Source organism: Malaclemys terrapin, chromosome 17 (assembly GCF_027887155.1).
Source record: "Malaclemys terrapin pileata isolate rMalTer1 chromosome 17, rMalTer1.hap1, whole genome shotgun sequence".
NCBI classification, from domain to species: Eukaryota; Metazoa; Chordata; order Testudines; family Emydidae; genus Malaclemys; species Malaclemys terrapin.
Window position 1 is genome coordinate 16,952,402 of NC_071521.1, and position 25,239 is coordinate 16,977,640.

General features: G+C 45.3%; 1 protein-coding gene across 2 annotated transcripts in view; it reads right to left on the bottom strand.

The window, feature by feature from the left end:
- The window catches only part of PAPPA (pappalysin 1), a 229,059-nt gene that overhangs the window by 124,591 nt on the left and 79,229 nt on the right, over positions 1-25,239 (bottom strand). For both annotated transcript variants that reach the window (XM_054007151.1, XM_054007152.1), the window contains exons 6-7: positions 19,521-19,642; positions 10,839-11,346 (exon numbers count right to left, since the gene is read on the bottom strand). In XM_054007151.1, the coding sequence (XP_053863126.1) occupies positions 10,839-11,346; positions 19,521-19,642 (630 nt within the window). The remainder of the gene's footprint in view (positions 1-10,838; positions 11,347-19,520; positions 19,643-25,239) is intronic.

Below are 25,239 nucleotides of genomic sequence, written 5' to 3' on the forward strand. Positions count from 1 at the left end.
CGTTCTAATGGAGATCTGTCCACAACTCAATAGTGGGCCACATTCTTGGCCCTGCTATACGGCTCTGGCAGGGTATAGGGCTGCAAATTCATCTTAACGTGCCTCCTGCATATTTTCTTTGCATAATGGCAACTCTCCATCACCGCTCCCAGCCCCTGGAGAAGCAAGTATCTCTAGGCAGAAAATAATCCTAGCCAGAGTGCTTCTGCATTCTACCTGAAGCTTCTCTAAGGTGAGGTTTACATCAGAGCTGGAGGTGTCATTCCCAGCTGAGGCAGATGTACTCATGCTAGTGGCTGCTTGAGTTAGCATGTTAAAAATAGCTGATCAGGCTAGCCACCAAGTACATTCCCATACAAGGGCTTAGGTATGTATTCAGGCAGCTAGCCTGAACTGCTGCAGGTGCCATCATAACTACACTGATGTTTTTGGTGTGCTAGCACATGTATTTCTACCCACGCTGGGAATTACACTTCCTAGTTGCAGTGTAGACATACCCTACGTTGAATCTGGGGCCAAAAAAGATCTCAGCTCTGTGTCAGGATCAGAGTGCTGCTAAGGCATAAACCCACCTTGGCTCTCCCATTCCTAATCTTACATCAAACCCAGATTAGCCACACAGAGAATCTGGAGCTGTGTGTTCTGTGAAGTGCCACACATAGCTATGGTGTTACGTAAGTAACCACACCAGGTAATAATCACAATCCATCACCATAGCTGGTGCTAATTGGCACCTTTGTGCAGATTTCACAGAAAAAACTGCCTACAGAGTGGAGAATGAATGTGCCCTCTTGCTTCTCCAGGTCAGGACTAGAACACTTTGGCAGGGGGTGGTACCGGGGAGGCTTGCAATGCCTATTCTGTAGGTGGTGGGAAGCAGATTTCATTCTCTTGCAAAAATAACCTGGCATTTTTTAACCAGTACTAAACTAATTAAAGAAAAGAAAAGAAAAGAAAAGAAAAGAAAAGAAAAGAAAAGAAAAGAAAAAAGAATGTGGCTGCCAGCTGCCAGGTCTGATCAGCTAAATGGAGATGTATAATCCCTAGCAACAGCAGCAATATTAGCCTCTAACATTTGATTGTATGCTCTTTGAAGCAAGGACCTGGTTTACTTCTTCTGTAAAGTACCTAGCACACTATTGGAGGTTGTAAATAATAGCAACATACACTTCAGCTCTTAGTAGCATTGCATAAGTGACGGAAACACTCCGAAAGGAATGTTAAGGAGAACAGTAGAAAGGAAAAAAAAAAAGTGGATTTTCTCTTTTTGGTTTCTCTCTGCCAGGCACTTGGTGTGCTGCGTGTGGGTGAGCAATGGTACATATTCATACCTGGCATGTGTGAATAGAATTAGTCATCCTCCCTGCCCAGTCTAAGATGTATGTCAGAGGTGTGGGGGTGAGAAAAGAATTCCCCCCAGGGCCTGGTGGCAGTGATCTTACCGGCGCTTGAAGGTCTCTACTTCAGCCAGAGTCCTTTGTCTTGGACTAGCCGTCACATTCACGCTGGAGAGGAATCTGGAGCTGCTTTTGTCTCGCATGCTTTCAAGTGTTCTATGACACCTCTGGAAGCAAACTTAAACCAGCTTCCAAACCTCGGAAGTTTTACTAACAATTTGTACAGTTCCCATAACTCGCCTCAGGCTTCTTAACAAGAATACACAAGCAACGGATGGGATTCAGGAGTCCGGGTTTGTCAATGTGCAATTTGGACCAACAATCTCTCTTTTGCTCAAGTCATCTATATGCTGTCTTCTGATTAGTTGAGTCATACCCTTTTTCCCCCTCACTTTATTTTCAACTGTATCATTGGCCTGATCCAAAGCCCATTGACCGTTGACGTCAATGAGCTTTGGATAGGGTCTTAATTGCTGAAGTCCTTTTTCAGTACACCTCTCCCTCGATAGAACGCTGTCCTCAGGAGCCAAAAAATCTTACCGCGTTATAGGTGAAACCGCATTATATCGAACTTGCTTTGATCAACCGGAGTGCGCAGCCCCGCCCCCCTGGAGCACTGCTTTACCGTGTTCTATCCGAATTCGTGTTATATCGGGAAGCGTTATATCGAGGTAGAGGTGTAGTTGGCTTCACTGAAACTTTTGCTTGAGGACTGAATGACAACTGACGAAGGGAGATTCCAAGGCTTGGCCAAAAGAGAAAAAGCTTCAAGCACATTTAGTCCGTGTCTAGGTGGTTAACAGTCTCCAGCTTGCCGCAAAATGTAACATTATACCCACAATACAAATGATTTCTCCATCCAAAAATGTGGGGATGGGTGTGAGAGGCAGGATACGAAGCAAGGCTGTGATGAAGCTTGGGGGTCTGATTCTCTCCTTTGTGTCACTTCAGTTCTACACCAGTAAAGCCCCTCTGAAGACAATGGAGTTCCACCAGTGTCAAACTGGTATAAAACAGTGAAGAATCAAGAGGGTTTTTGCTTTTTTTTTTTTTTTTGCTACCACAAACAAATCACGCCATGTCTACACGGCCTCTTACCATTTAAAACGAACAGGAACCAAAGCCCACATGCACCCTCTCCCCATCCTGGGCACTCCCGCATAGCCAGCTACAAAAGTTACATTTGTAGCTAAACCCTAACCGACTGACTGATAAAAAAATTAAACATGTTTCATGAACGACCTGTCATGTAGCTAAGGATAGAGCTAAACACTCTGTTCTGCAACATGAATGGCTGGCTCAGCACCAGTTTACATCACTGCCACATACAGACATAAAGGCAGGAGCCCAGGTTTCTAGGGACACTGTGAAATCCCTATTGTATCCCCTGTGGACTCATGTTCCTGTTTTATTATGGGATCTTTGGTGAGGGTCTGAATTTCTTCCCCATGGAGCCAAGTGCCACTGACTTCAATGGGAGTTACTCATGCCCCGTGGCGGGAAGACAGAGATCCCAGGATTTTAGTGTGTAATGGAATTCATAGGAACAATACAACCCAGCTGTGGACTCTTCAGCGACAGCTCAGTCTCTCCAGAGTTCCAGCACGCACTGTACAGCTATAATACAAATGAAAACTTTGAACAGACCACCTCTGTCTGTGCAGAGGCTCTTTGCAGGCTGCCCACTGCCACCAATGCACAGGGAGAGCTGGCTCTCTGATGGCTTCTCTTCTCCAACATTTGTTCCTGATAAAAAGGCCGCACTCATGAAAAGGGGGAGACCAGTGGAGACTGCTGGGGCTATGAAACAGGACAAGTCTTTTGTGAGTGACAGCTACCCATTTTCTCGACATCTTGGAGAAAGCTTCCCATCCCAGGTGCTCTCTACTTAATAAACTCTCCCTAAAAATTCAAGGTTTTTGCTCCAGAACAAATGCTGAGATACTGATTACATGGCAGCTCTAACTGGGTCAGAGTACCTGGCGACAGCAGGCTTTGTGTTAACTGGTTTGATCATCCCTAATTATTTCTAGTGATCAGCCCAAATGAAAACCCCAGAGCTGAACCCCCATGAGTATTGGGGAACTTGGCAGGCCAGGCCCCTCTCTACTTATTCCTAGAGCTGGGAAGAACTCAGCATTTTCACACGGCAGCCGGTTTGACTACTTTATTTATTTATTTCGCCCCTCTTTTTGGTTTATAGTCGGTTCATAGCTGATGAGTTTCACTTTGTTTAATGGATTCAAGCAAACCTAGACGTTCAAAGTCATCTGAAGCTATTGAGATTTGCCTAGTTTCTCTATAATCTGCAGGGATGAAGACGCCATTCAGATCTCAGCCCCATCCTTTTGAAACGTTCCCTGATCTCAGCCTGCTTGCGCCGAGAGCTGGGATTCTATTTCAACTTGAGAGCAGGCAGGGTTGGGATGGGTCTGTGTTCCTTAATAAAAGGGTTGCATTACTCTAGCTATTTTCTCTCTCCTGTAAGAGCACCTAATGCTGACTAGGCAAGAGCTATCCATTAAGACTGTCTCTCCTTTCAGCTTAGGGAGATGTGCTCTCCACCAGCAGGAAGAGGGTTTGAGAAATTAATTTTCCTTTCATCACTGCCACACCTGGGGAAAAGATCTTGCTCAGAGATAACAGAACAAGCAAATATTTTCTTTAGGAAGAAAAGAGAAAACAGAGACCAAGGTCAGAGGAGGCAGGGGAAGAGACGTGCAACTTCCTCCACAATATTTTTATACACATGTGTGGATGCCACTCTAGTCAATATGGAAACATGCGAAAACAATGAGGGGGGTAACTGGCCTGGGGTTTACAGAGAGACAGATGGGCTGCACTGTCAGCTGATAGCAGAATTCTGAGTTCCACTCATACAGTCAAACACACAGGCAGAAGAGAATCTGGGCTCAGAGATATTTCAAAGCGATATTTTATGTACCTGTTTACATAGGGACATATTCTAGCTTCTCTTTCACGGGTGCCTTGGTGAGGGACCACCCGCAGCCCTCTCCTTTCTGCTTGGTGAGTAAAAAACACTCTGCACAGGCTGCTGATGGAAAGCTTATCCTGCTTCAGTCTAGCTCTTAACTGAGAATACAAAGGATTCTGCCATATGTCAGAAGAAAGAACCAATCCGAGTCTCCGCTTACACAATCTACCTGGGGATCTATTTGGCCCTTATCACTATAGTACCTGAGCTATTACCCACAGCCCACCTAGGAGATAGGGCAGTGATCTTGTCCCCATTTTACAGAGAGGGAGTTGAGGCACAAAGAGCCCATGGTAAAATTGGCAAAAGGCTCTAGGTGACTGTGACGAACTGGGACTGTTCTTGCTGGGGTGTGGGAATGCTGACAGGGGAGTGTGGCTAGGATGGTCTGCATCGGGGGATGGGAGTCGGCCCGAGGGAACATACCTGAGCTTGTAACATGAGAACTAAGGGGGTTGGAGGTCAGGTGACTCCGGGGCCCGGGAAACTGAACAAAGGCTGTGGGAGGGGTCGCTAAAAGCAGAGTGCTGGAAGGAGGCTGGAGAGATGGCTGGGAGGCAGGGATGGCTCTGACCCCCCAAGGGGGGTGGGCTGGCATGCCCTGGGACCCCAAGCTGGACCTAACTGAGGGGGGCCCTGTTGTCTGTGCCTGCAAGACCTGTCTTGGACTGTATTCCTGTCATCCAAATAAACCTTCTGCTTTACTGGCTGGCTGAGAGTCATGGTGAATCGCAGGAAGCCGGGGGTGCAGGGCCCTGAGTCCCCCAATACTCCGTGACAACTGGTGGCAGAGGCGGGATCTACTGCACCCCGTGGACGGCGCTTCCTGCAGTAAGTGACTGGAGAGCAGTAAAACGAAGGGGGATTGACGGGGACCAGGCGTGCTGAAGAGTGGGAGAGAGACGGTTATTACCCCTGGGAGTGTGTGACCAGCGAGAAGGACTTTTGCAGTAACAGGGTCCCCCGGGGGGATCGCAGCGAGTGGTCCCAGGGGCGGAGGAGTCTGCAGCTCGACCCTGGCAGAGAGGCGGTGACCTCGAGAAGGGCTGGCACACTAGGGGTCCCCCTGGGAACTGTGGGGAGCTGTGAGCACACAGGCCGGTGAGTGGCCAGCAGGAAGATGTATGCCAAGCGGCTTAAGAGCGACCTGGTGGAGCTGTGCAAGCAGAGGCGGCTGCGCATTGGGAGGCTCACCAAAGAACAGCTCATTGCCCAGCTGGAGGCGGAAGATCGCGCGAATGAACTGATCCCTGTGTCTCAGGGAAGCAGCCTGGCAAATGCAGCACAGGCACCAGTGTCTGTCCCAGATGGGAGTGGTCAGCCGGCTGCTGAGGGCTTCCCGAGACCCCTCCTTCCTATGCCTAGGGGAAGGGTGGGGAGGAGCCCAGCAAATACCGAGGGCGCCGTGACCCCTCCGGCCAGCAGGGGACCCTCCCGGCGAAGCTCGCCGGCCAGCAGAGGATCCTCCCGGCGACGTTCGGCATCCGTGGAGCGGAATTGGCTGGAATGGGAGAAAGAGCTAAAACTGAGAGAGCTGGAGGATCGTGAACGACAGAGACAGCATGAACGGGAGGAGAAAGAGAGACAGCATCAGCGTGAACGGGAGGAGAAAGAGAGACAGCATCAGCGTGAAGAGAGACAGAGACAGCATGAACGGGAGGAGAATGAGAGACAGCGTAAGCATGACCTGGAACTGGCGAGATTGAAGGGCAGCGAACCCCCGGCTGCGGTGAGTGAGGGGGGACCCAGGACTGCACAGAGCTTTGATAAGTGCATCATGGCCCCATACAAGGAGGGGGAGGACATGGATGACTTCCTGGAGGCCTTTGAGACGGCCTGCGAGCTGCACCGGGTTGATCCCGCGGACAGACTCCGGGTTCTTACCCCCTTACTGGACCCCAAATCCGTGGCATTGTACCGCCAACTGGGAGAGGCAGAGAAAGGGGACTATGAACTATTCAAAAAGGCCCTGCTACGAGAGTTTGGGCTGACTCCTGAGATGTACCGGGAAAGATTCCGGAGTCAGGATAAAACCCCTGAGATCTCATATCTGCAACTAGCCGCCCGCATGGAAAGATACGCCAGCAAGTGGGCTGGTGGGGCCCAGACGAAGGAGGACCTGATTAAACTGCTGGTACTGGAGCAACTGTATGAGCGGTGCCCATCTGACCTGAGGCTGTGGTTGGTGGACAGAAAGCCAGAGACCCCGCGACAGGCAGGCCGGCTGGCCGATGAGTTTGTAAAGAGCCGGTCAGGAGATAAAAGGGAGGAGTCCCAAAGGAACAGTCCCACCACAACGCAGAGAGAGAGTCACCATGGGACCTCCCCATGGGAAAATACAGAAAAAACCCATCAGAGGGGAGCATCCGGCATCAGGACCATCCGACCTACTCAAGGGGACCCATGGGACATGGGCTGCTACCACTGTGGCCAAAAGGGCCACATACGGGCCCAGTGCCCTAGGCTCAGGGACAGACTGAGCAGACCGAACCCACAGAGGGTTGACTGGGTAGAGACCCAGCCCGGCGAAAGGCAGCATTCCCAGGGAAGGGGGGCTGGCAGAGTACCACCTGCTAAGGAGGGAGGAGAGCTCCAGGCCAGCTCCTCTAGGGGGCTGGATGCTCCAGACTCAGGGTTTTTGGTTTATATGGTAGGCGCGGGGCTGTCCCTCCGGAGAGAGTACCTTGTTCCCCTGGAGGTGGATGGGAGGAAGGTCAATGGATACTGGGATACGGGCGCAGAGGTGACGCTGGCCCGGCCCGAGGTGGTGGCCCCAGAACAGGTGGTGCCCAACACCTACCTGACCCTGACGGGGGTGGGCGGAACACCAGTCAAAGTGCCCGTGGCAAGGGTACACCTGAAGTGGGGGGCCAAGGAGGGCCCCAAGGATGTGGGGGTACACCCGTATTTGCCCACTGAGGTATTGATGGGGGGGGGACCTGGAGAACTGGCCAAGCAACCCCCAAAAGGCACTGGTTGTGACCCGCAGTCAGAGCCGGCGAGGGGCACTGCGCCCTGGCCTTGGTGGGGGTGCCTTGCCTGAGGCGCAGGACCCTAACCTGGTGGGGAGGGAACGCCCAGGGACACGGCTCAGGGAGGCTGCAGCTTCAGGCCCAGCGGGCAAGGAAGAGCAGGTGGCCATCCCTGTCCCAGCTGCTGAGTTCCAGGCCGAGTTACAGAGAGACCCCTCCTTGCGGAAGATAAGGGACCTAGCCGACCTCAATGCGGTACAGACCATGGGACGAGGTGGCCGGAAAAGGTTCCTGTGGGAGAAGGGGTTCCTGTACCGAGAATGGGCTCCCCCAGGGAAAATGGAGTCAGGGGGGATCAGGAGGCAGCTGGTGGTACCCCAGAAGTATCGCCGCCAGCTGCTGTGCCGGGCCCATGACATTCCCCTCTCAGGGCACCAGGGAACCTGGCGTACCCAGCAGAGGCTGCTACGGAGCTTTTACTGGCCTGGGGTCTTTGTTACTGTCCGACAGTACTGCGGATCCTGTGACCCCTGTCAGAGGGGGAGGAAGGCCTGGGACAAGGGGAAAACAGCTTTAGGACCCTTGCCCAGCAATAAGGATCCTTTCCAGAGGGTGGCCAAGGTTAAAAGGGCGGCTCTAAACCAAGAGAGCCCAAAGCACAGACCTCCAGACTGGAGCGCTGGGAGAAGACCACAGCCCAGTTGGAACCCCAGAGGTATGGGGGTGGGAAAAGGGCACAGGCCGCATAAACCTTCCCACATGCGAACTGCGAGTGCCATCAAGCACCCCGACCTAAGGGGGGGCGTGAAACTGAAGGGGCCTGGTGTAATTCCCACCAAGGAACTGGAGGGATGCGGGGGCATCCATGGGAACGGGGGTAGGTTCGAACTTCCCCAGGTCACTGGCTAAAGTGACCCCGCTCAGTTCGGTCTCGAAGGGGGGAGAGATGTGACGAACTGGGACTGTTCTTGCTGGGGGGTGGGAATGCTGACAGGGGAGTGTGGCTAGGATGGTCTGCATCGGGGGATGGGAGTCGGCCCGAGGGAACATACCTGAGCTTGTAACATGAGAACTGAGGGGGTTGGAGGTCAGGTGACTCCGGGGCCCGGGAAACTGAACAAAGGCTGTGGGAGGGGTCGCTAAAAGCAGAGTGCTGGAAGGAGGCTGGAGAGATGGCTGGGAGGCAGGGATGGCTCTGACCCCCCAAGGGGGGTGGGCTGGCATGCCCTGGGACCCCAAGCTGGACCTAACTGAGGGGGGCCCTGTTGTCTGTGCCTGCAAGACCTGTCTTGGACTGTATTCCTGTCATCCAAATAAACCTTCTGCTTTACTGGCTGGCTGAGAGTCATGGTGAATCGCAGGAAGCCGGGGGTGCAGGGCCCTGAGTCCCCCAATACTCCGTGACAGTGACATAGGAGCCTAAGTCCCATTTTCAAAAGGGACTTGTGAACGTAAGAGCCTAAGACACATTGACTTTCAGTGGCACATAGGGGTCTAAGTCACTTTTAAAAATAGGACTTAGGCTTCTAAGTCACTTAGATACTTTTGAAAGTTTTATCCCTCATGATTTGTCCAACGTCACAAAAGAACCTGGAGCAGAGCTGGGAGTTGAACTTAGGTGTCCTGAATCCCTGGACAGTGCCCTAATCACAAGACAATCCTTCTTCTCTCAAATCCAGATAAGAGGACTATCAGATAGCGGTCTGAAAAATATTCAGAACAAAGTTTGATAGAACAGTGCTCAGAATTCAAAGGTTTTTTCCCCCACATTTCATTATGAACTGAGAATCGGGCCCATTTTGTGGAATTTGTGCTAAGGAATGCAGCTGTTTCAAGCAAAACCAGTCCTTTTTCCCAACAAGAACGGGCCAGTTTTCAGGCAATGATGCTTTTGCAGCAAAAACCATGGGAAAATTCACCATTTCCAATATTTCCAATAGGCCAATAGCCTTATTTACTGTACGTGCCAGCAACTACTGCAATTTAAAGCACCAGTCCAGGAAAATACTTTAGCGCATGCTTAACTTTAAGCATCTGAGGCATCCCAATTATGTACATTTTTTGGTTTTAATAATTAACCTGGATTCTCATGCGCTCAGAGACAATTTGCATTCTCTCAGTTGTACAATTGGGCTGCTAAAGTGGCAGTATCGTATAATTATTGGATTGTTAATTATTCTGTTTTATTATATTTGGAAACTCTTTAGAAAGCTGTAATGATGTGGTCTTCCTTGTTATTAGATATTAGTAGTAAGATTATCTTTTTTTAAATTAGCATGTGGTTTCCTTAGCAGCTTTGTTCCTTTTATCTGATGTTAATTTTCAAAAGGGCTTCATTGTGTTGCTAAAGGTGAGTGAATAATTACTAAAGAATACTTTTATTAAACAGTTTTGCTTTTTTCTGTTTGTGGAATGTCTGTGAACAGAGCATGAATTACTTTGAAGTTATTACACTATTTTTTTTTTACTTTTGTTTAAGTTCTGCATAGCTGATTGGCCTCATAAAAGTCACATGGCAATGTTTATGCTCCCTGATTGGATAAACATAACTCTTCTAATCAGGCTTTAAGCTAAAACCCAGTGTGAAATTCACCTATGTACAGAGAACTTGCAAAAGGTACATGTTTCATGTAAGTCCCATTCAAGTCTGCAAACATTGGTGCTAACAAAACTCAACTGCAGAAAGTGATTATAAGAGGGATGCAAATGTAGCTGAAATAAATTCATTAAAATGTAAACAAATATATGCACTTCCCTCTCTCCCACCCGCCTGCCACCTTCAGCTTTGGGTGTTCCCAAGCAGAGCACTCCAAATGATTCCCCACCACAACACACATATTTCTTAGGGCAGGTCTTCACTACGGGGGGGGGGGGGGGGGGGTCGATTTAAGATACGCAAATTCAGCTACGCGAATAGCGTAGCTGAATTTGACGTATCGCAGCCGACTTACCCCGCTGTAGGGACAGCGGCAAAATCAACCTCTGCGGCTTCCCGTCGACGGCGCTTACTCCCACCTCCGCTGGTGGAGTAAGAGCGTCAATTCGGGGATCGATTGTCGCATCCCGATGGGACACGATAAATTGATCCCCGGTCGATTTCTACCCACCGATTCAGGCGGGTAGTGTAGACCTAGCCTTAGAAAAGATAGTCTTCTGAGTGTCACCATGCTAGTCTCAAAACCTTCTCTTGGGTTCTCTCACAAAGTTCACAATTTGGATAAGTATTTGGTAGTCTGTGCGATAAAAAAATATCTGAACTTCATGTGTCTGCAAATCTAGGCTGGAAAGCCCATGAGGTCAGGCTGTCTCATGTGATTTTGGTACCTCCAGTTCCAGACATATACCCTGAGAGTACCCTTTCTTGTGGAGAGTCAGCCTTTCTAAGTATTTCAGAACCCTGCCATTCCAGTGTAATTTTATGGGGAGAGAAGTTTCCAAAACAATTGGTCCATCCTTCGGACTAGAGATACTTACCTGTCCATGAATCTCCTGCTGAGGTTTGAGATGACAAATGGAGAACCAGTCTGGAAGGGAGGGTCCCGGACCACTTTGTACTGGATGGGTCTACAGTCTGCACACAGCAGGCTCCGTGGGATGGAGCTCAGCATAGCCGCATCGATCTCCAGGTGCTCATCCAGGGTGTAGATCTGGATGCCGTACACTTCCTCGCCCACCTGTTTGGCATTCAGCTTGATGGTCAGAGGGACGTCGCAGAAGACGTTCTGGGGCCCCAGAGAGATGTTCTTCCCGCTGACGGTCAGAAGCTTGATGTCATTCACTGCTCCGCTGGAGTCCCAATCCGTGGAGACAAATGTCACCCAGACTGTGAGGGACTCTGGGATCAAGGGGTAGCGGAACTCTAGCTCCAGATAGCAGCCCTGGGGCTCGGGACAGACTGGCGGTACTGTGTGCTGGTGGACCCCTGAGTTGGGACTCCAAGTCCTGACACTGGGTTTACAAGGTTGCTCTACATCAGGGTGACCTGAAGGAAAGGCAGAAGCAAAGGATGTTAGAGACTCTGGCTTAGCACTGATTTCACAGTCTTCTGAAATACAAACCTACAGGCTACGAGCAGAGCAGGCCACCTCCAGGCAGGGAGGTAAGCTATACATTTAGATGGACGGATGAAAGATAGGACTGAGAGACTGTGGAAGGAGGTAGGAGGCTACCTAGAACTGTACACTGCATTTCAGAAAGGTTTTCTGACACAGCAACTAGGGCGAGAAACGAGCTGTTTGGTAATCTGTCCTGTCCAACTGCTAATGCAAGATTGTTCCCTACTGTACAATATGAGTTGGATTCACCAGCACATCATGGCCATGCAAAACAACAACCAACACAGTTTAACTGGCTGGTTGAGCCCAGCTTAGGACTAACCTTTTGTCACCAGAGAGGCACAAAACATCTGGAAGTGACAGTAAACCTGGCCCCGTATTTTCAATCTACCACTGTGACTATTCCACAGTCTGAAAGAGCTCACGGTGACAGATGATTCTTTCCAACAATCAGCCTCAATTCTCGTTACTTTCATTTCACCCCATTGCTGCTAACTATACCCTCTTGGGGAATTTTATGATATATTAGGAACAAAAAGAATCCTTACAATGCTATTGGTCCATAAGTGGATGGAAATGGAAGAATTATCAATAACAACACAGAAAAGGCGAAAATGTTCAATAAATACATTTATTCCATGTTTGGGGGGGAAATGAACAGATGATGCACTCTCATCATATGATGATGATAATGTTCTGTCCATTCCACTAGTATCTCAGGAGGATGTTAAACGACAGCTACTAAAGTTAGATATTTTTAAATCAGCAGATTCAGATAACTTACATCCAAGAGTTTTAAAAGAGTTGGCTGAGGAACTTACTGGACTGTTAATGTTGATTTTCAATAAGTTTTGGAACACTAGGAAAATTCCGGAAGCCTGGAAGGAAGATAATGCTGTGCCAATATTTTAAAACAGTAAATGGGATGACCCGAGTAGTTAAGGGCCTGTCAGTATGACATCAAGCTGGGACAAGATAATGGAGTGGCTCATATGGGACTTGATGAAAGTATTAAAAGAGGGTAATATAATTAATGCCAATCAATGTGGGTGTATGGAAAGTAGATCCTGTCAAACTAATTTGATTTTTTATAAGATTACAAGTTTTGTTGATAAAGGTAATAATGTTGCTGTAATATACATAGATTTTTATAAGGCATTTGACTAGGTACAGCATGACATTTTGGTTAAAAAACTAGAAAGCTATAAACTGAACATGGCACGCATTAAATGGATTTAAAGCTGGCTAACTGATAGATCTCAAAATGTAACTGTAAACAGGAAATCCTCATCAACGGGGAAAGTTTCTAGTGGGGTCCTGCAAGATTCTGTTCTTGGTTCTACATTCTTTAACATTTGTTATTAATGATGAAGTAAACAACAAATCACTGATAAATTTTGCAGACGACACAAACATTGGGAGAGTGGCAAATAATAAAGAGGACAGGTCACTGATACAGACCAATTTGGATTTCTGGGTAAACTAGATGCATTTAAACAAGATGTATTTTAACATGGCTAAATCGAAACGTATACATAGACTCATAGACTTTAAGGTCAGAAGGGACCATTATGATCATCTGGTCTGACCTCCTGCATGATGCAGGCCACAAAGCCGTCCCTACCCTTTCCCTTGACTCTGCTGTTGAAGTCCCCAAATCCTGTGGCTTAGAGACTTCAATTAGCAGAGAATCCTCCTGCCATCAATCCCTGCCCCATGCTGCGGAGGAAGGCGAAAAACCTCCAGGGCTTCTGCCAATCTACCCTGGAGGAAAATTCCTTCCCGACCCCAAACATGGCAAGCATGTAGGCAAAATTCTCCGGCCTCACCCTCATTTGCCATTATACTAATTACCTGCCATGGCACGCTGTTCCTTTGACTAAAATCACGTTATCCCCTTAAACCATTCACGTTATCCCCTTAAACCATTCCTTCCATAAACTTATCTAACTTAATCTTAAAACCAGACAGGTCCTTCTACTTAATACTTAAAACCATCTAGGAACAAAGAAAGTATGTCATACTGAGAGGATGGGGGGAACTCTATCCTGGAAAGCAGTGATTCTGAAAAGGATTTGAGGGTTGTGGTGGATAATCAGCTGAACATGAACTCCCAGTGCGACACTGGATAAAAGGGCTAATGCGATCCTTGGATGCATAAACAGGGGAATCTTGAGTAGAAGAGAGGTGATTTCCCTCTGTGTTTGGCACGGGTATGACCACTGCTGGAACGCTGCATCTGTTTCTGGTCTCTTCCATTCAAAAAGAATGTTGAAAAACTGAAGGGGACCCAGAGAAGAGCCAGGAATATGATTAAAAGATTAGAAAACCAGGCTTATGGTGACAGACTCAAGAGGCTCAATCTCTTTAGCTTAACAAAGAGAAGGTTAAGGGGTGACGTGATTACAACCTATAAGCACCTACATCGGGAATACATATTTAATACAGGGCTCTCCAGTCTAGCAGAAAACACTATAACATGATCCAGTGGCTGGAAGCTGAAGTTGGACGAATTCAGACTGGAAATGAGGCATATTTTTTTAACAGTGAGAGTGACGGGGAAGTTCTCTGGCCTGTGATAGACAGGAGGTCAGACTAGATGGTCATAATGGTGCCTTCTGGCCTAGGAATCGATGAATCACTTTCAAATAATCACTTTCTCTCCAAAGGACACAAAGAAAAAATAAAGTGCATTTGATGACTCTGAAGGGCAGCTACATTGTGCTGGTAAGAGGTTGACGTGTTCACAGGGGCTCTTTAGGTGAAATTCACTACTGATGCGGTGTCATGGAAGCCCAGGTTTTTGGACGGAAGTGGTGCATAGACCTTGTGTTGGCTCTGTGCTGGGTGAATTTCACCCATTGTGACGAAATGACGAGAAAATGTACTCTTAAATTTCTCACCACTGGCTCTGCTTTACAACACAGGAGGTATTACTAAAAGCTAATGAAAGCCACAATGCTTGCTGGGCTCCCAAATAGTTGGTAACATTACAATCTGGCATGAAATCATGTACTGAAAGATCCAGAGAGGTCGGATGGGTGGAACAGTTGGTAACAGAATCCAGTGCGAGCTATAAATTCCCTCTTCCTTCCCAAATAACCACACGGAGAGGGAGTCAGCTGGACAGAGAGACAACAAAGCAGAGGAGAGAAGGAAGGGAAAGTAAAGATAAAGAGAGAGAGCGCACAGCTGAATGTAATAGAGGAAGAAAAGAAGGGAAACAAAGCATTGGTCAAACACAATTAAGAGAGGACATGAGTGTTAATTTAAAAAGAAAATGCCAATGTGTGAGTTTTTCTCATTGTCTGCGATCCACTGAAGTGTTAGAAATATGCTTTGTTATTCATTATTTATTTCCCTGACGGTTGGCTGGTAGGAAAGACACTCCAGTTCAGTCAAAAGGAGTCCAGATGCAGAATGATTTCCCTACAGCAAGTGCAGTCCTGGCAGAGGGCCAAACAGTGACACCCTTTCCCCGTTATCCCCCTCCACACGGACCCTTTCTATCCCTCACACATTTCACTGTGCAGCGGGAATGCCACTTACCTCAGGCATGGAAAGAGACCCAAGCTCAAGTATCAGTGACATATTTTGAAGAAAGCGAGGGCTCTGTTTCAAGCTCTGTGCTATTTATTTAGTTAGCTCTCCCTTTCTTACTATTCCAACAGGGCAACTTCTGACCATCCCTTCCCCCCCCGCCACCCCGACCTCATTCCTGCTAGGCTTACAAGTATTGAGTGTTTGACCAATCTGAGTAGCAAATAATCCATCCAGCTCAGATCATCTCAAACCATTTGCTGCGGTGTGTATGCGCGGTCAGGCCCAACGGTTACGTTGTCTCTGGTACACTGAGCCCCTGACAGCACCCCGAAGAAAACGTTTTGCCCACAGATCCCCAAGGACTTTCGACGGGGGAGGGTAAGTGCTATCATTGCCATCTGGCAAATGGGGAAATTGAGGCACAGAGTGGTTTGGGGCCAGGCCCAGGTTTTCAAAGGTGGCCAGTGGCTTTGGCTTCCTGTTTGTGGGTGCCCAAACTGATACATGTCGGGCAGGATTTTCGGTGGTATGGTGCACCCACGGCTCACTTTGGCTTCACTGGGAATTGCAAGCACTCAGTGCCTCTGAAAATCAGGCTTGAGGTGGGGCTCTTTTAAAACGGTCACACAGTGCGTGAGTGGCAGAACCGGGAGTAGAACCCAGGGTTCCAAAAGCCAGCGTCCCATCCACTGGACCACACTGTCTTTCCTCCATTCACCTTCCCTCCTTCTTTCCCCCTTTCTTATCACAGGTTTTCAAATCCCCTAGAGCGCTGCACGGCAGACTCCTCTGGCACAAATGAGAGACATCCTCAGAAAGGGTGGAATCCACCCCTGCCAGCACAATGCCTGTGCAACACTTACACAGCCAGTGGGCTAACTCACCCACAGGGGTGAATTTCACTCCAACTGCAGAGACTTTAATACCGGACATTTATCCATACTAAGCAACAGCAGTTCTGACTAGCTACACTGAATACTTGGCCATGGCCCTGCACAGACTGAAAGCCTGAGCAAACTACAGACATTACAACTTTAAAGAATTTCAAGAAGCTCAATTTATTTAGCTTAACAAAGAGAAGGTTAAAGGGTCATTTGATCACAGTTTGTAAGTACTTACACAGGGAACAAATATTTGATAATGGGCTCTTCAGTCTAGCACAGGGGCAGGCAACTTATGGCATGTGTGCCAAAGGCGGCACGCAAGCTGATTTTAGTGGCACTCACACTGCCCAGGTCTACCGGTCCGGGGGAGGGGGGGGAGCTCTGCATTTTAATTTAATTTTAAATGAAGCTTCTTAAACATTTTAAAAACCTTATTTACTTTACACACAACAATAGTTTAGTTCTATATTATAGACTTATAGAAAGAGACCTTCTAAAAACATTAAAATGTATGACTGGCTCGTGAAACCTTAAATGAGAGTGAATAAATGAAGACTCGGCACACCACTTCTGAAAGGTTGCCGACCCCTGGTCTAGCAGATAAAGGTATAACACGATCCAATGGCTTGAAGTTGAAACTAGACAAATTCAGGCTGGAATAAGGTGTACATTTTTAACAGTGATTGTAATTCACCACCAGAATAACCTACCAAGATTCATGGTGAATTCTCCATTACTGACAATTTTAAAATCAAGACTGGATGCTTTTTTTTAAAAAAATATTCTTTTGGGGAAGTTCTAGGGCCTGCGTTATGCCGGAGATTAGACAAGATGATCACAGTGGTCTCTTCTGGCCTTGGAATGTATGAATTTATGATTAATTAGACACTGTGTGTTGAGCTTGGATAAAAGTTTATATTTAATTGTGGAGAGTCTGAAAAGTCCTACTCCACACACCTTTGGGTTTCTACAGCAGGGTGACTATGGCACAAGGAAAAAGTACCAAATGTATGGCAGCACTTTTAAACAATTTTGCTTCGTGCCCCTTTTATGTTCGTCTACTGCAAATATGCCAGTAAATGAGTTAATTGGCAGGAATGATCACAGCAATGTCAGACCCTAGGCAAGCAGTGCAGAACGGACACGAAGAGTGCATTTGGGATTTGCAAGCATGAGTGACCACACTAAACTCTGATTCACTGAATTGCGCGCATTCATTTAGGGCAAAGAAACATACCATGTGACCTATGTGTCCAATTAAGACAGCTCAAATTCGAATATGGAATGAACTGCCCTTGAGGGGGGGAGGGATAGCTCAGTGGTTTGAGCATTGGCCTGCTAAACCCAGGGTTGTGAGTTCAATCCTTGAGGGGACCACTTGGGGATCTGGGGCAAAAATCAGTACTTGGTCCTGCTAGTGAAGCCAGGGGGCTGGACTCGATGACCTTTCAAGGTCCCTTCCAGTTCTAGGAGATGGGATATCTCCATTAATTTATTTATTTATATTTAATGTATTTGGCCATTGCCAGAGGCAGGGTACTGGATTGTTCAGTGGTCTGATCCACCATGGCTGGTCCATGTTCCCAGACTTCCCTTAATCAGTATGACACAGGCAGCTACAACCTACCCTTGACTGACGAAAAGAACTTAAGGTTCGAAATTGCACCAATTGGGTTCATTGTAGCTTTTGATCCAGGTGAGAACTGTGGTTCTCTGGGAAGCTGGAAGAGTACCACAAAGTATTCCCCAGGAATATTGGCTCAAACTTTAAAATGAGCTTGTTTTGACCACATTTTTTCCTCTTTTAGGGCTGCTTTCCATGACCATTCAAGCAGTGGAGTGTTTACACCCATGAATCATTGCAGAAAGTGATTTTTAAGCTTGTTGACTACTTGCAGATAGACAATTAACAAAATCAGGTAATGATCTAACTCGGCTATTTGCAACTAAGACCAAGTGCGCAAACACGAACACACACAGTTACCATATGCCAGTCACTGGGTGGTGATGATGGAAAATTACAGACCAGCAAATGCCATCCACTTGGTATATCTTATATATGGGAGAGGACATGGATGATTAACACATCAGCAGGACACTGTTTCCAAAACCCCTCGCTATAGCTATGGCCCAACTGCAATTGAATGAGCTAGATAAGGATCTGACTGCACTTTTCATAGCTAAGAATATGCAGGCACACACGCTGTGACAAGAGGAAATTAAATGTAAACTCTGCAGCCCGCTAATAATATCTTCCAGTCGCCTATTTTTTCTAGCAATATTGCCTCTGGCTAGGCCCGTGTGATCCAGAAGGAAAAGGTGGTTTCAAATTAGCACTAGTTGGAGAAATTTCGACAGAACCACATATTCCGATGCATTGTGCGGGTCTGTCAAAATCAATATGCTTTGCAGAATGGAGTTGATTTCACCAGAATTTTATTTTGGAAGAAAACTGGGACGGGGAGTGAGTTTTGACAATGTTGAAACATTTTGATCTTTTGTTTTGAAATGACATTGTTTAAACGTTGTTTATCTTTTGTATTATCTTTATGATATATTATAAAAGGTATAGATAACATCAACATGTAAACAAAATGATAGAAACAAAATGGATTGACGGAGACCCAAAACTAATTTTGGGGGGAGAATTTTCCTTTGTGGAGAATTTAGAATTTTTCTATTTTTGGTCCGATTCTGAATAAATATATAGCAAGGATTCCTGATGAAAAAGTTTTTCTTCTAAACTATGGCAAAGGTTCTGTAGTCCCCAGAAATCAATGAAGGATCCTATATTAAGATACACTAGGAAGGTGGATTATAAAAATCTGGGGCCCAATTCTCCATTGTCTTAAATCAGTTCTACCCTGGTATAACTCCATTGAAATGGACAGGGCTACCCCATATAAACTGGGTGTAACTGAGTGGGGAATCAACTCTCCCAAGCTTTTCCTCACCTTGTTGAGCTAAAAATGCATAACCAGCAGGCAAACGTTTAAACTTGTGCTGTGTTGTTGGATTTTTTTTTAATTTCTTGGCATTAATTGCTATGCAGGACTATTCACGGTAACACCCCATAAGTCAGCACTTGCCATTTGTGATACATTGAAATTAATCAATCAATTCATTAATTAATCAAGGCACTGATTTTGGCCTCCCTTATTCCTGCTGCCGAGTTCTTTGCTCTGCAAGTAGTCCCCACTGCTTTCAATGAGGCTACTCCTGGCCTAAGGTCCTACTCAATGCAAGTAAAGGTGGTCGAATCTGGGCCTCAATAAATAAAATGAAATATTGTATTTTTGTGAGTTGGAGTAAACAGGCCTCTCTGCCTTTCACTTCACATTACAAATCAGATTAGTCACGGTTTCTTGGCACAGTTCTGCTCTCAGAAATTCATGCTCAGCTCCCACTGACTTAAATGGGAGCTGCACAGGTATGTCTGAGCACACAGATTTCAGCTAATGAGCTATGCCCTGGCGGAAGCTGGGCCTGTGTGCTTATCTGCCCTTTATTTTCGTTCATGCCACATGAAAAGATAACCAGTGTTAAGCTTTTCTCTTCCTCATTTTGCCCCTTTCTCCCTCTCTGTTGTTCTCCCTTCTTTCCCATCTCTAGTGTTTCCCCCCAGCCCCCACCTTTTCCCTTCCGTAGCAGAGCCATCCCTCCCTCCGACTTACCTTCTGCTTCCCGTGGACTCCAGTGCCCAGATGGATCACATGGCATTGGTGAAGAGGCACCGAAGGCATATTGCACCAGGACTCTTCCTTCTGTACACAGATCGCATGCTGATCCCACTTCTCTAGGAAGCCAGGAAAACAGGAGAACACATCAACTTAGTAAAGCTGAAAGAGCTGCTTCTCCTACAATACTAAAAGCCACAAGATTTAGAATTCAATTCCACTTAGCCCCCTTTTCTTAGGGCATTGGCAAACAGCACTTTGCAGCATGACCTTCTGTAGGGTTCAGCTAATAGCCTGTGAAGACTGCATCTGTGTTTTTAAAACGAGTACAGAATATGAAATGACAGCAACTTGTAAAGCCATGCTGGGTTATTTATTTTTTCTTTGCTACAACTGGATCAAACTCCGATGAAAGAAAACCCTGTCTAGTTGTTAAAGCAGAGAAATAAGCAGCAAGAGAGTTCAGTTCCATTCCTGGCTCTGTCATGGACTACATCCATGACATTAGGTAAGGCACTTCTTCGGCTGCAAATTCCCCATCTGTAAAATATGGTTAATAACCGCTACCTGAATCAGGTTCTGTGAGCAAAGCTGGTATGGGAAAAAAACAAACAACAAACCAACCTCACTGATTCACAAATATTTTTACTAAAAAGTGCACAGGGCCAGAACCTCAATGGGTGTAAATTGGCTTCAATAAAACTATACTGATTCGCACCAGCTGAAGATCTGGCCTGCCCAGCAGTTTGCAATGCCTCTGGGTCTTATTCATTTGGAAGTATTTTTGAACAGTGTTTGCAGATCATGAAGGTATCACAAATTTTGGCACAAACAGATTATCCATTCAAAGATGTGGCATAGAGAGATTACATTTATAGAGTTTGTGAACGATACCAAGCTCAGAGGGACTGCAAGGTCGGAGGGTAGGATTAAAATTCAAAATGATCTGGACAACCCGGACAAATGGTTGAATCCAAATAGGATGAAATTCAATAAGGACAAATGCAAAGTACTCCAGTTAGGAAGGAACAATACATTGTAAAAATACAAAATGGGAAATGCGTGCCTAAGAAGGAGTACTGTGGAAAGGGATCTGGTGCATCACAAGTTAAATGTAAGTCAATAGCGTGACACTGTTGCAAAAAAAGCAAACATCATTCTGGGATGTATTAGCAGGAGTGTTGAAAGCAAGACACGAGAAGTACTGGTAATTCTTCTGCTCTACTCCACGCTGATAAGGCCTCAGCTGCAGTAGTGTGTCCAGTTCTGGGCGCCACATTTCAGGAAAGATGTGGACAAATTGGAGAAAGTCCAAATGAGAGCAACAAAAATGATTACAGGTCTAGAACAGGGTTTCTCAACCTTTTTTGATACCAGGGACCAGCTTACTGTCTTCCTAATCTGTGTCAGGGAGATCTCAGGGACTGGTGCTGGTCCATGGACTGGTTGTTGAGAAACACTGGTCTAGAAAACATGACCTATGAGGGAAGATTGAAAAAAAAAAGGGTTTGTTTAGTCTTGAAAAGAGGAGACTGAGGGGAGACATGATTACAGTTTTCAAGTACATATAAGGTTGTTACAAGGAGGAGAGTGAACAATTGTTCTCATTAATCTCTGAGGATGGGACAAGAAGCAATGGGCTTAAATTGCAGCAAGGGAGGTTTAGGTTGGACATTAGGAAAAACTTCCAGACAGGGTAGTTAAGCACTGGAACAAATTGCCTAGGGAGGTTGTGGAATCTCTGTCACTGGAGGTTTTTAAGGTTTTTACCCACGAAAGCTTAGGCCCAAATAAATCTGTTAGTCTTTAAGGTGCCACCAGACTCCTTGGAGGTTTTTAAGAGCGGGTTAGGCAAACACCTGTCAGGAACCATCGAGTTATTACCTTGAGTGCAGGGGACTGGACTCGATGAGCTACTGAGGTCCCTTCCAGTCCTACACTTCTATGATTCTATGATGTGTTACCTGCTTTCATCATTTGTGGGTCTTCCATTCAAAAAATGTTGACCACCCATTCAGGAAACAGAAGAATATCATGTGACTTTAAGTGACCAATTGCACAACACACCGGTGTAACTCCACTAAAGTATTTCATAGGACGTGTTAACTATCGAGTTAGTCATAGTTTGAGTAAATAATAGGGCTCAACTAATCAACATTTGTAAAATGCTTTAAGAGCCTAGGATGAAAGATACTAAGTAAGTGAAACACAGAATTATCATCATGCATTTCTTTTAGACCCTAATAGTAATTTGTTTATTAGACCCTAATAGCTAATAGTTCTCAGTCTCTCTACAAAGAAACTCCTGCGCTAGCACTTGCTCCTGGAGGAACACAGGGCATGGAAAGCCAAGTTTCCACATTTAGGACTGCTTTTTACTCAAATAAGCAGCTATCGTTTCATCATAGGCTGTCATGGTGGAAAAAGCAATAGGCTTATAGACAAACTTTTCCCTTTCACAGCAACAACTTGGAGGTAAGAGAAATCACAAGGAGCATCATGTGGGAAAGGCTGTGAGCAGACGTTCTCCTCTTACTTTTCCAAATTGGGAGCAAAACTCAGCCCCGGCATAACTCCATTGGCTAAAAAGGAGTGTTACACTAGGGATGAATCTTGGGTTAAAGCTTTCGGTTTGTCTAATCATGCACATGTGGGCACCCAAATCCTGTAAGCAGACATGGGCGTCAGAACTGATTAAGCGTTTGCTATTACAGGTTTGTGAATCTCCGAGCCAGATTCTCCACTACCCTGCAAATGAGGACAAAGTGGGTTTAAAATGTTACTATTTCAGAATGGCAATAATAATTTATACAGGTAGACTGGGTGTACATGCATACAGGGTAATGGAAAATCTAGCCCTCCGTGTTTTTGGAGAAACCAAGTATTGGGCACATTTCAGTGTATGAAGTTTATGGCATAGAGGTGATGTGCTCCCATAATTATACATTTCAGTGCAATGGATTCAGTAGCCTATACTGAGACAAACCTTATAGCAGCCTATTTAAGATGAATTTGCAACCAAACAGTGAACAGTGGAGAAATGCCATTCTCTCCTGCCATGGCTGGCTCCATCCAGATTAAAGTTTTTGACGATAAAAACACCTATATATCTTACTTGGAGTTCAGAATCTCTTGGATGTCCTTGGAGACACTGAAACTTTCAAGGGTGATTAAAGCAGACAAACAAACAAACGCCCCCTCCCCCCCAGTTATCTAGATCTAGAAATCGTGCTGCATGAAATACTGTATTGCAAAGAATGAGATATCATCAGCTCCATGGAAATTAATGCAGTTGCCTTGATTAAGAGTTGGAAGATCAGATGCACTCAGTGCGTTCTTGCCTAAGGAGGCCACACGACACAGCCCTGTAACAATAACTGTTTATATTCAAACTGTGCATATCAAGCAGTAGCCACATGAATGGACGCTTGATAACAACAAGATTAAAATAGGTCTGAGAGAGTCAGGAAATGAACAGGGTTTCTCTCTCCCCCTTTGTTTCCTCTTTTTTATTTTTATTATTAGTATTATTTTAAACACATATGTTTGACATCAGACGCTGGTAATGCTTTTATTCCAAGAGACAGGCCTTCTCTGCAGAATACATGGATCGCAGGTACTCCAAATCAGAGCTGTGTGAGTAACCCATTTTTCAGTTTGGGTTGACACAAAATCAATTTTTTTTCCAATTTTTTGGGGTGAAACAAAAGTGGAAAAAAAAAATGTTTCAGGTCAATTGAAATGTTTAGTTTGACCTAAAACTTTTTGTAAAAAATAAAATGGAAGTAAAATTCAATATTAAAAGTAATTTCAAATAAAAAAACAAAATGTTTCCTTTTGAAAATATCAAAACTAAACATTTAGATTTTTTGGAGGTTTTTTCCCCTTTCTTTTCTGGATAAAAAAATGGGTAAATTCAACACAATTCACAGCATGTTTTGGTCGACCTGAATATGTTTCATCCCAAAAATTTCGCATAGCTCTATACTAAACCCACGTGACTGGGAGGCACTATTTACTCACAGATTTGAGTGTTAAAAGACTTAGGGGCTCAGTAACCTACTAGAATTTAGGGACAGGCATACAAATTTCACCCTAGCATGGCATACTAGCCCCACACTACATAAAATACCTACCTATGGAGTCATTTGATTGACTGAGTGTACCAATAGTGCAGGTATCTGGTATAACTATGTTTGCTGAGGTGCACTGGCCATTTGTTATCAATAAAAAACCCTCTCCTCTCCACACATATTACAGAAAAATAAGAACACAGTGTCGCCAACTCAAAGCTTTCTAAAAATCACAGATCAAGGCCCCCCAAATAATTAGATTAATCCGTTTCTGGTTCTTTTTATTTTCCTTCTGTTTTTGAGCCTTTAGGGATCACATTTTCAAGCTTTTCTCTGCAACTATGAGGGACAGAAACATACTTTTTTAAAAATTAATCTAAGATTCTCATGTAATCACCTGACTCCAGAAGCTAGGCCTTTAAGAAAAACAATGACTATTGCAAGACTTGTGACAGAATCACAAGAGATGGCAATATGAATTTACACTCAAATTTATCCTAAAAGATACCTAGGGTACTTGGCCCGTGGTGTCATGCTTTGTGTCTCACCAAGCTTACGAGACCTAATGGCCTCCAATACAGCAGCATAACATGCCCTCTGTTCTTTGATAATATATGGCTAGGTTTCATGGGCCTGATTCTCATTTATACTGAGGCCACCTTATACTGCTCTGACGGTGGAAGGGGGACTTAAGGTGAGCATAAATTATATTTACGCTCACTTGAAGGCCCCTTTGCGCTGCCAAAGCAATGTAAAAGGGGCCTCAGTGGGCCCAAGGTACATAGCAGTGGAGAATCAGTCTCCTGAAATTTACATGAGTAGTCCAACTGAAGTGAATGCTCTGCTCATTTCAGCAAAGGAAGCAAGATTTGGCCCAGGATTTATGCTGTGAGAAAAAAGCCCTTCATGACAGCCTTTTCCCACACAGATGAGACTATGACCAGCTTCACCTCCTAGTTCTCTTTCACTATGGCTCAGAACCTGCAAATGCTTACACATGCTCATCTTTGGTACTTAAAGTTAAGCATATTTGTAAGCAGGTGTAGGATTGGGCACAATTGTGTTTGGTTTACTCAACATATAAGAAGTGGTATTTACTTTTAAGAAAAAAAAAGATTGTAGCTAAATCTATTTTTTAAAAAGGTCACAGAAACACTTCTCTTTATATTAGGGTGGAAAACTTTTAAAAGATGAAAAATTGGACCTAAGCTACTTGACAATGTCTCTTTAACTATCTATAGTAATATTGATCACATAAATGTCAAGCCCCAAGATATGAATTCTAAGAAATCAGTATTTATTTAATATATGATAACTTTGTTATGACTTTCTAGACTAACAGGCTATCCATTGTGTATCATTTAAGCACCAACGAGCTATGAGTTATGAAAAACATACTGATGAAGTTTAAGAAATATGCAATAGAGATATATTTTGTTACATAACAATTAATCCTGTATCAATATGTTTTTAACAGTCAGATGGTATTTATTTAACATACAATAACTTCCTTATGAAATCTAAATTAAATGCATATTGGGGAAGCTTAATTTACCCTTTTCATGATGAATATAGACTAAAACTGCCTGAGAATTCTCCATGATTCATATAAGATCCTATACATTTTCAGAAGTACATTGTCA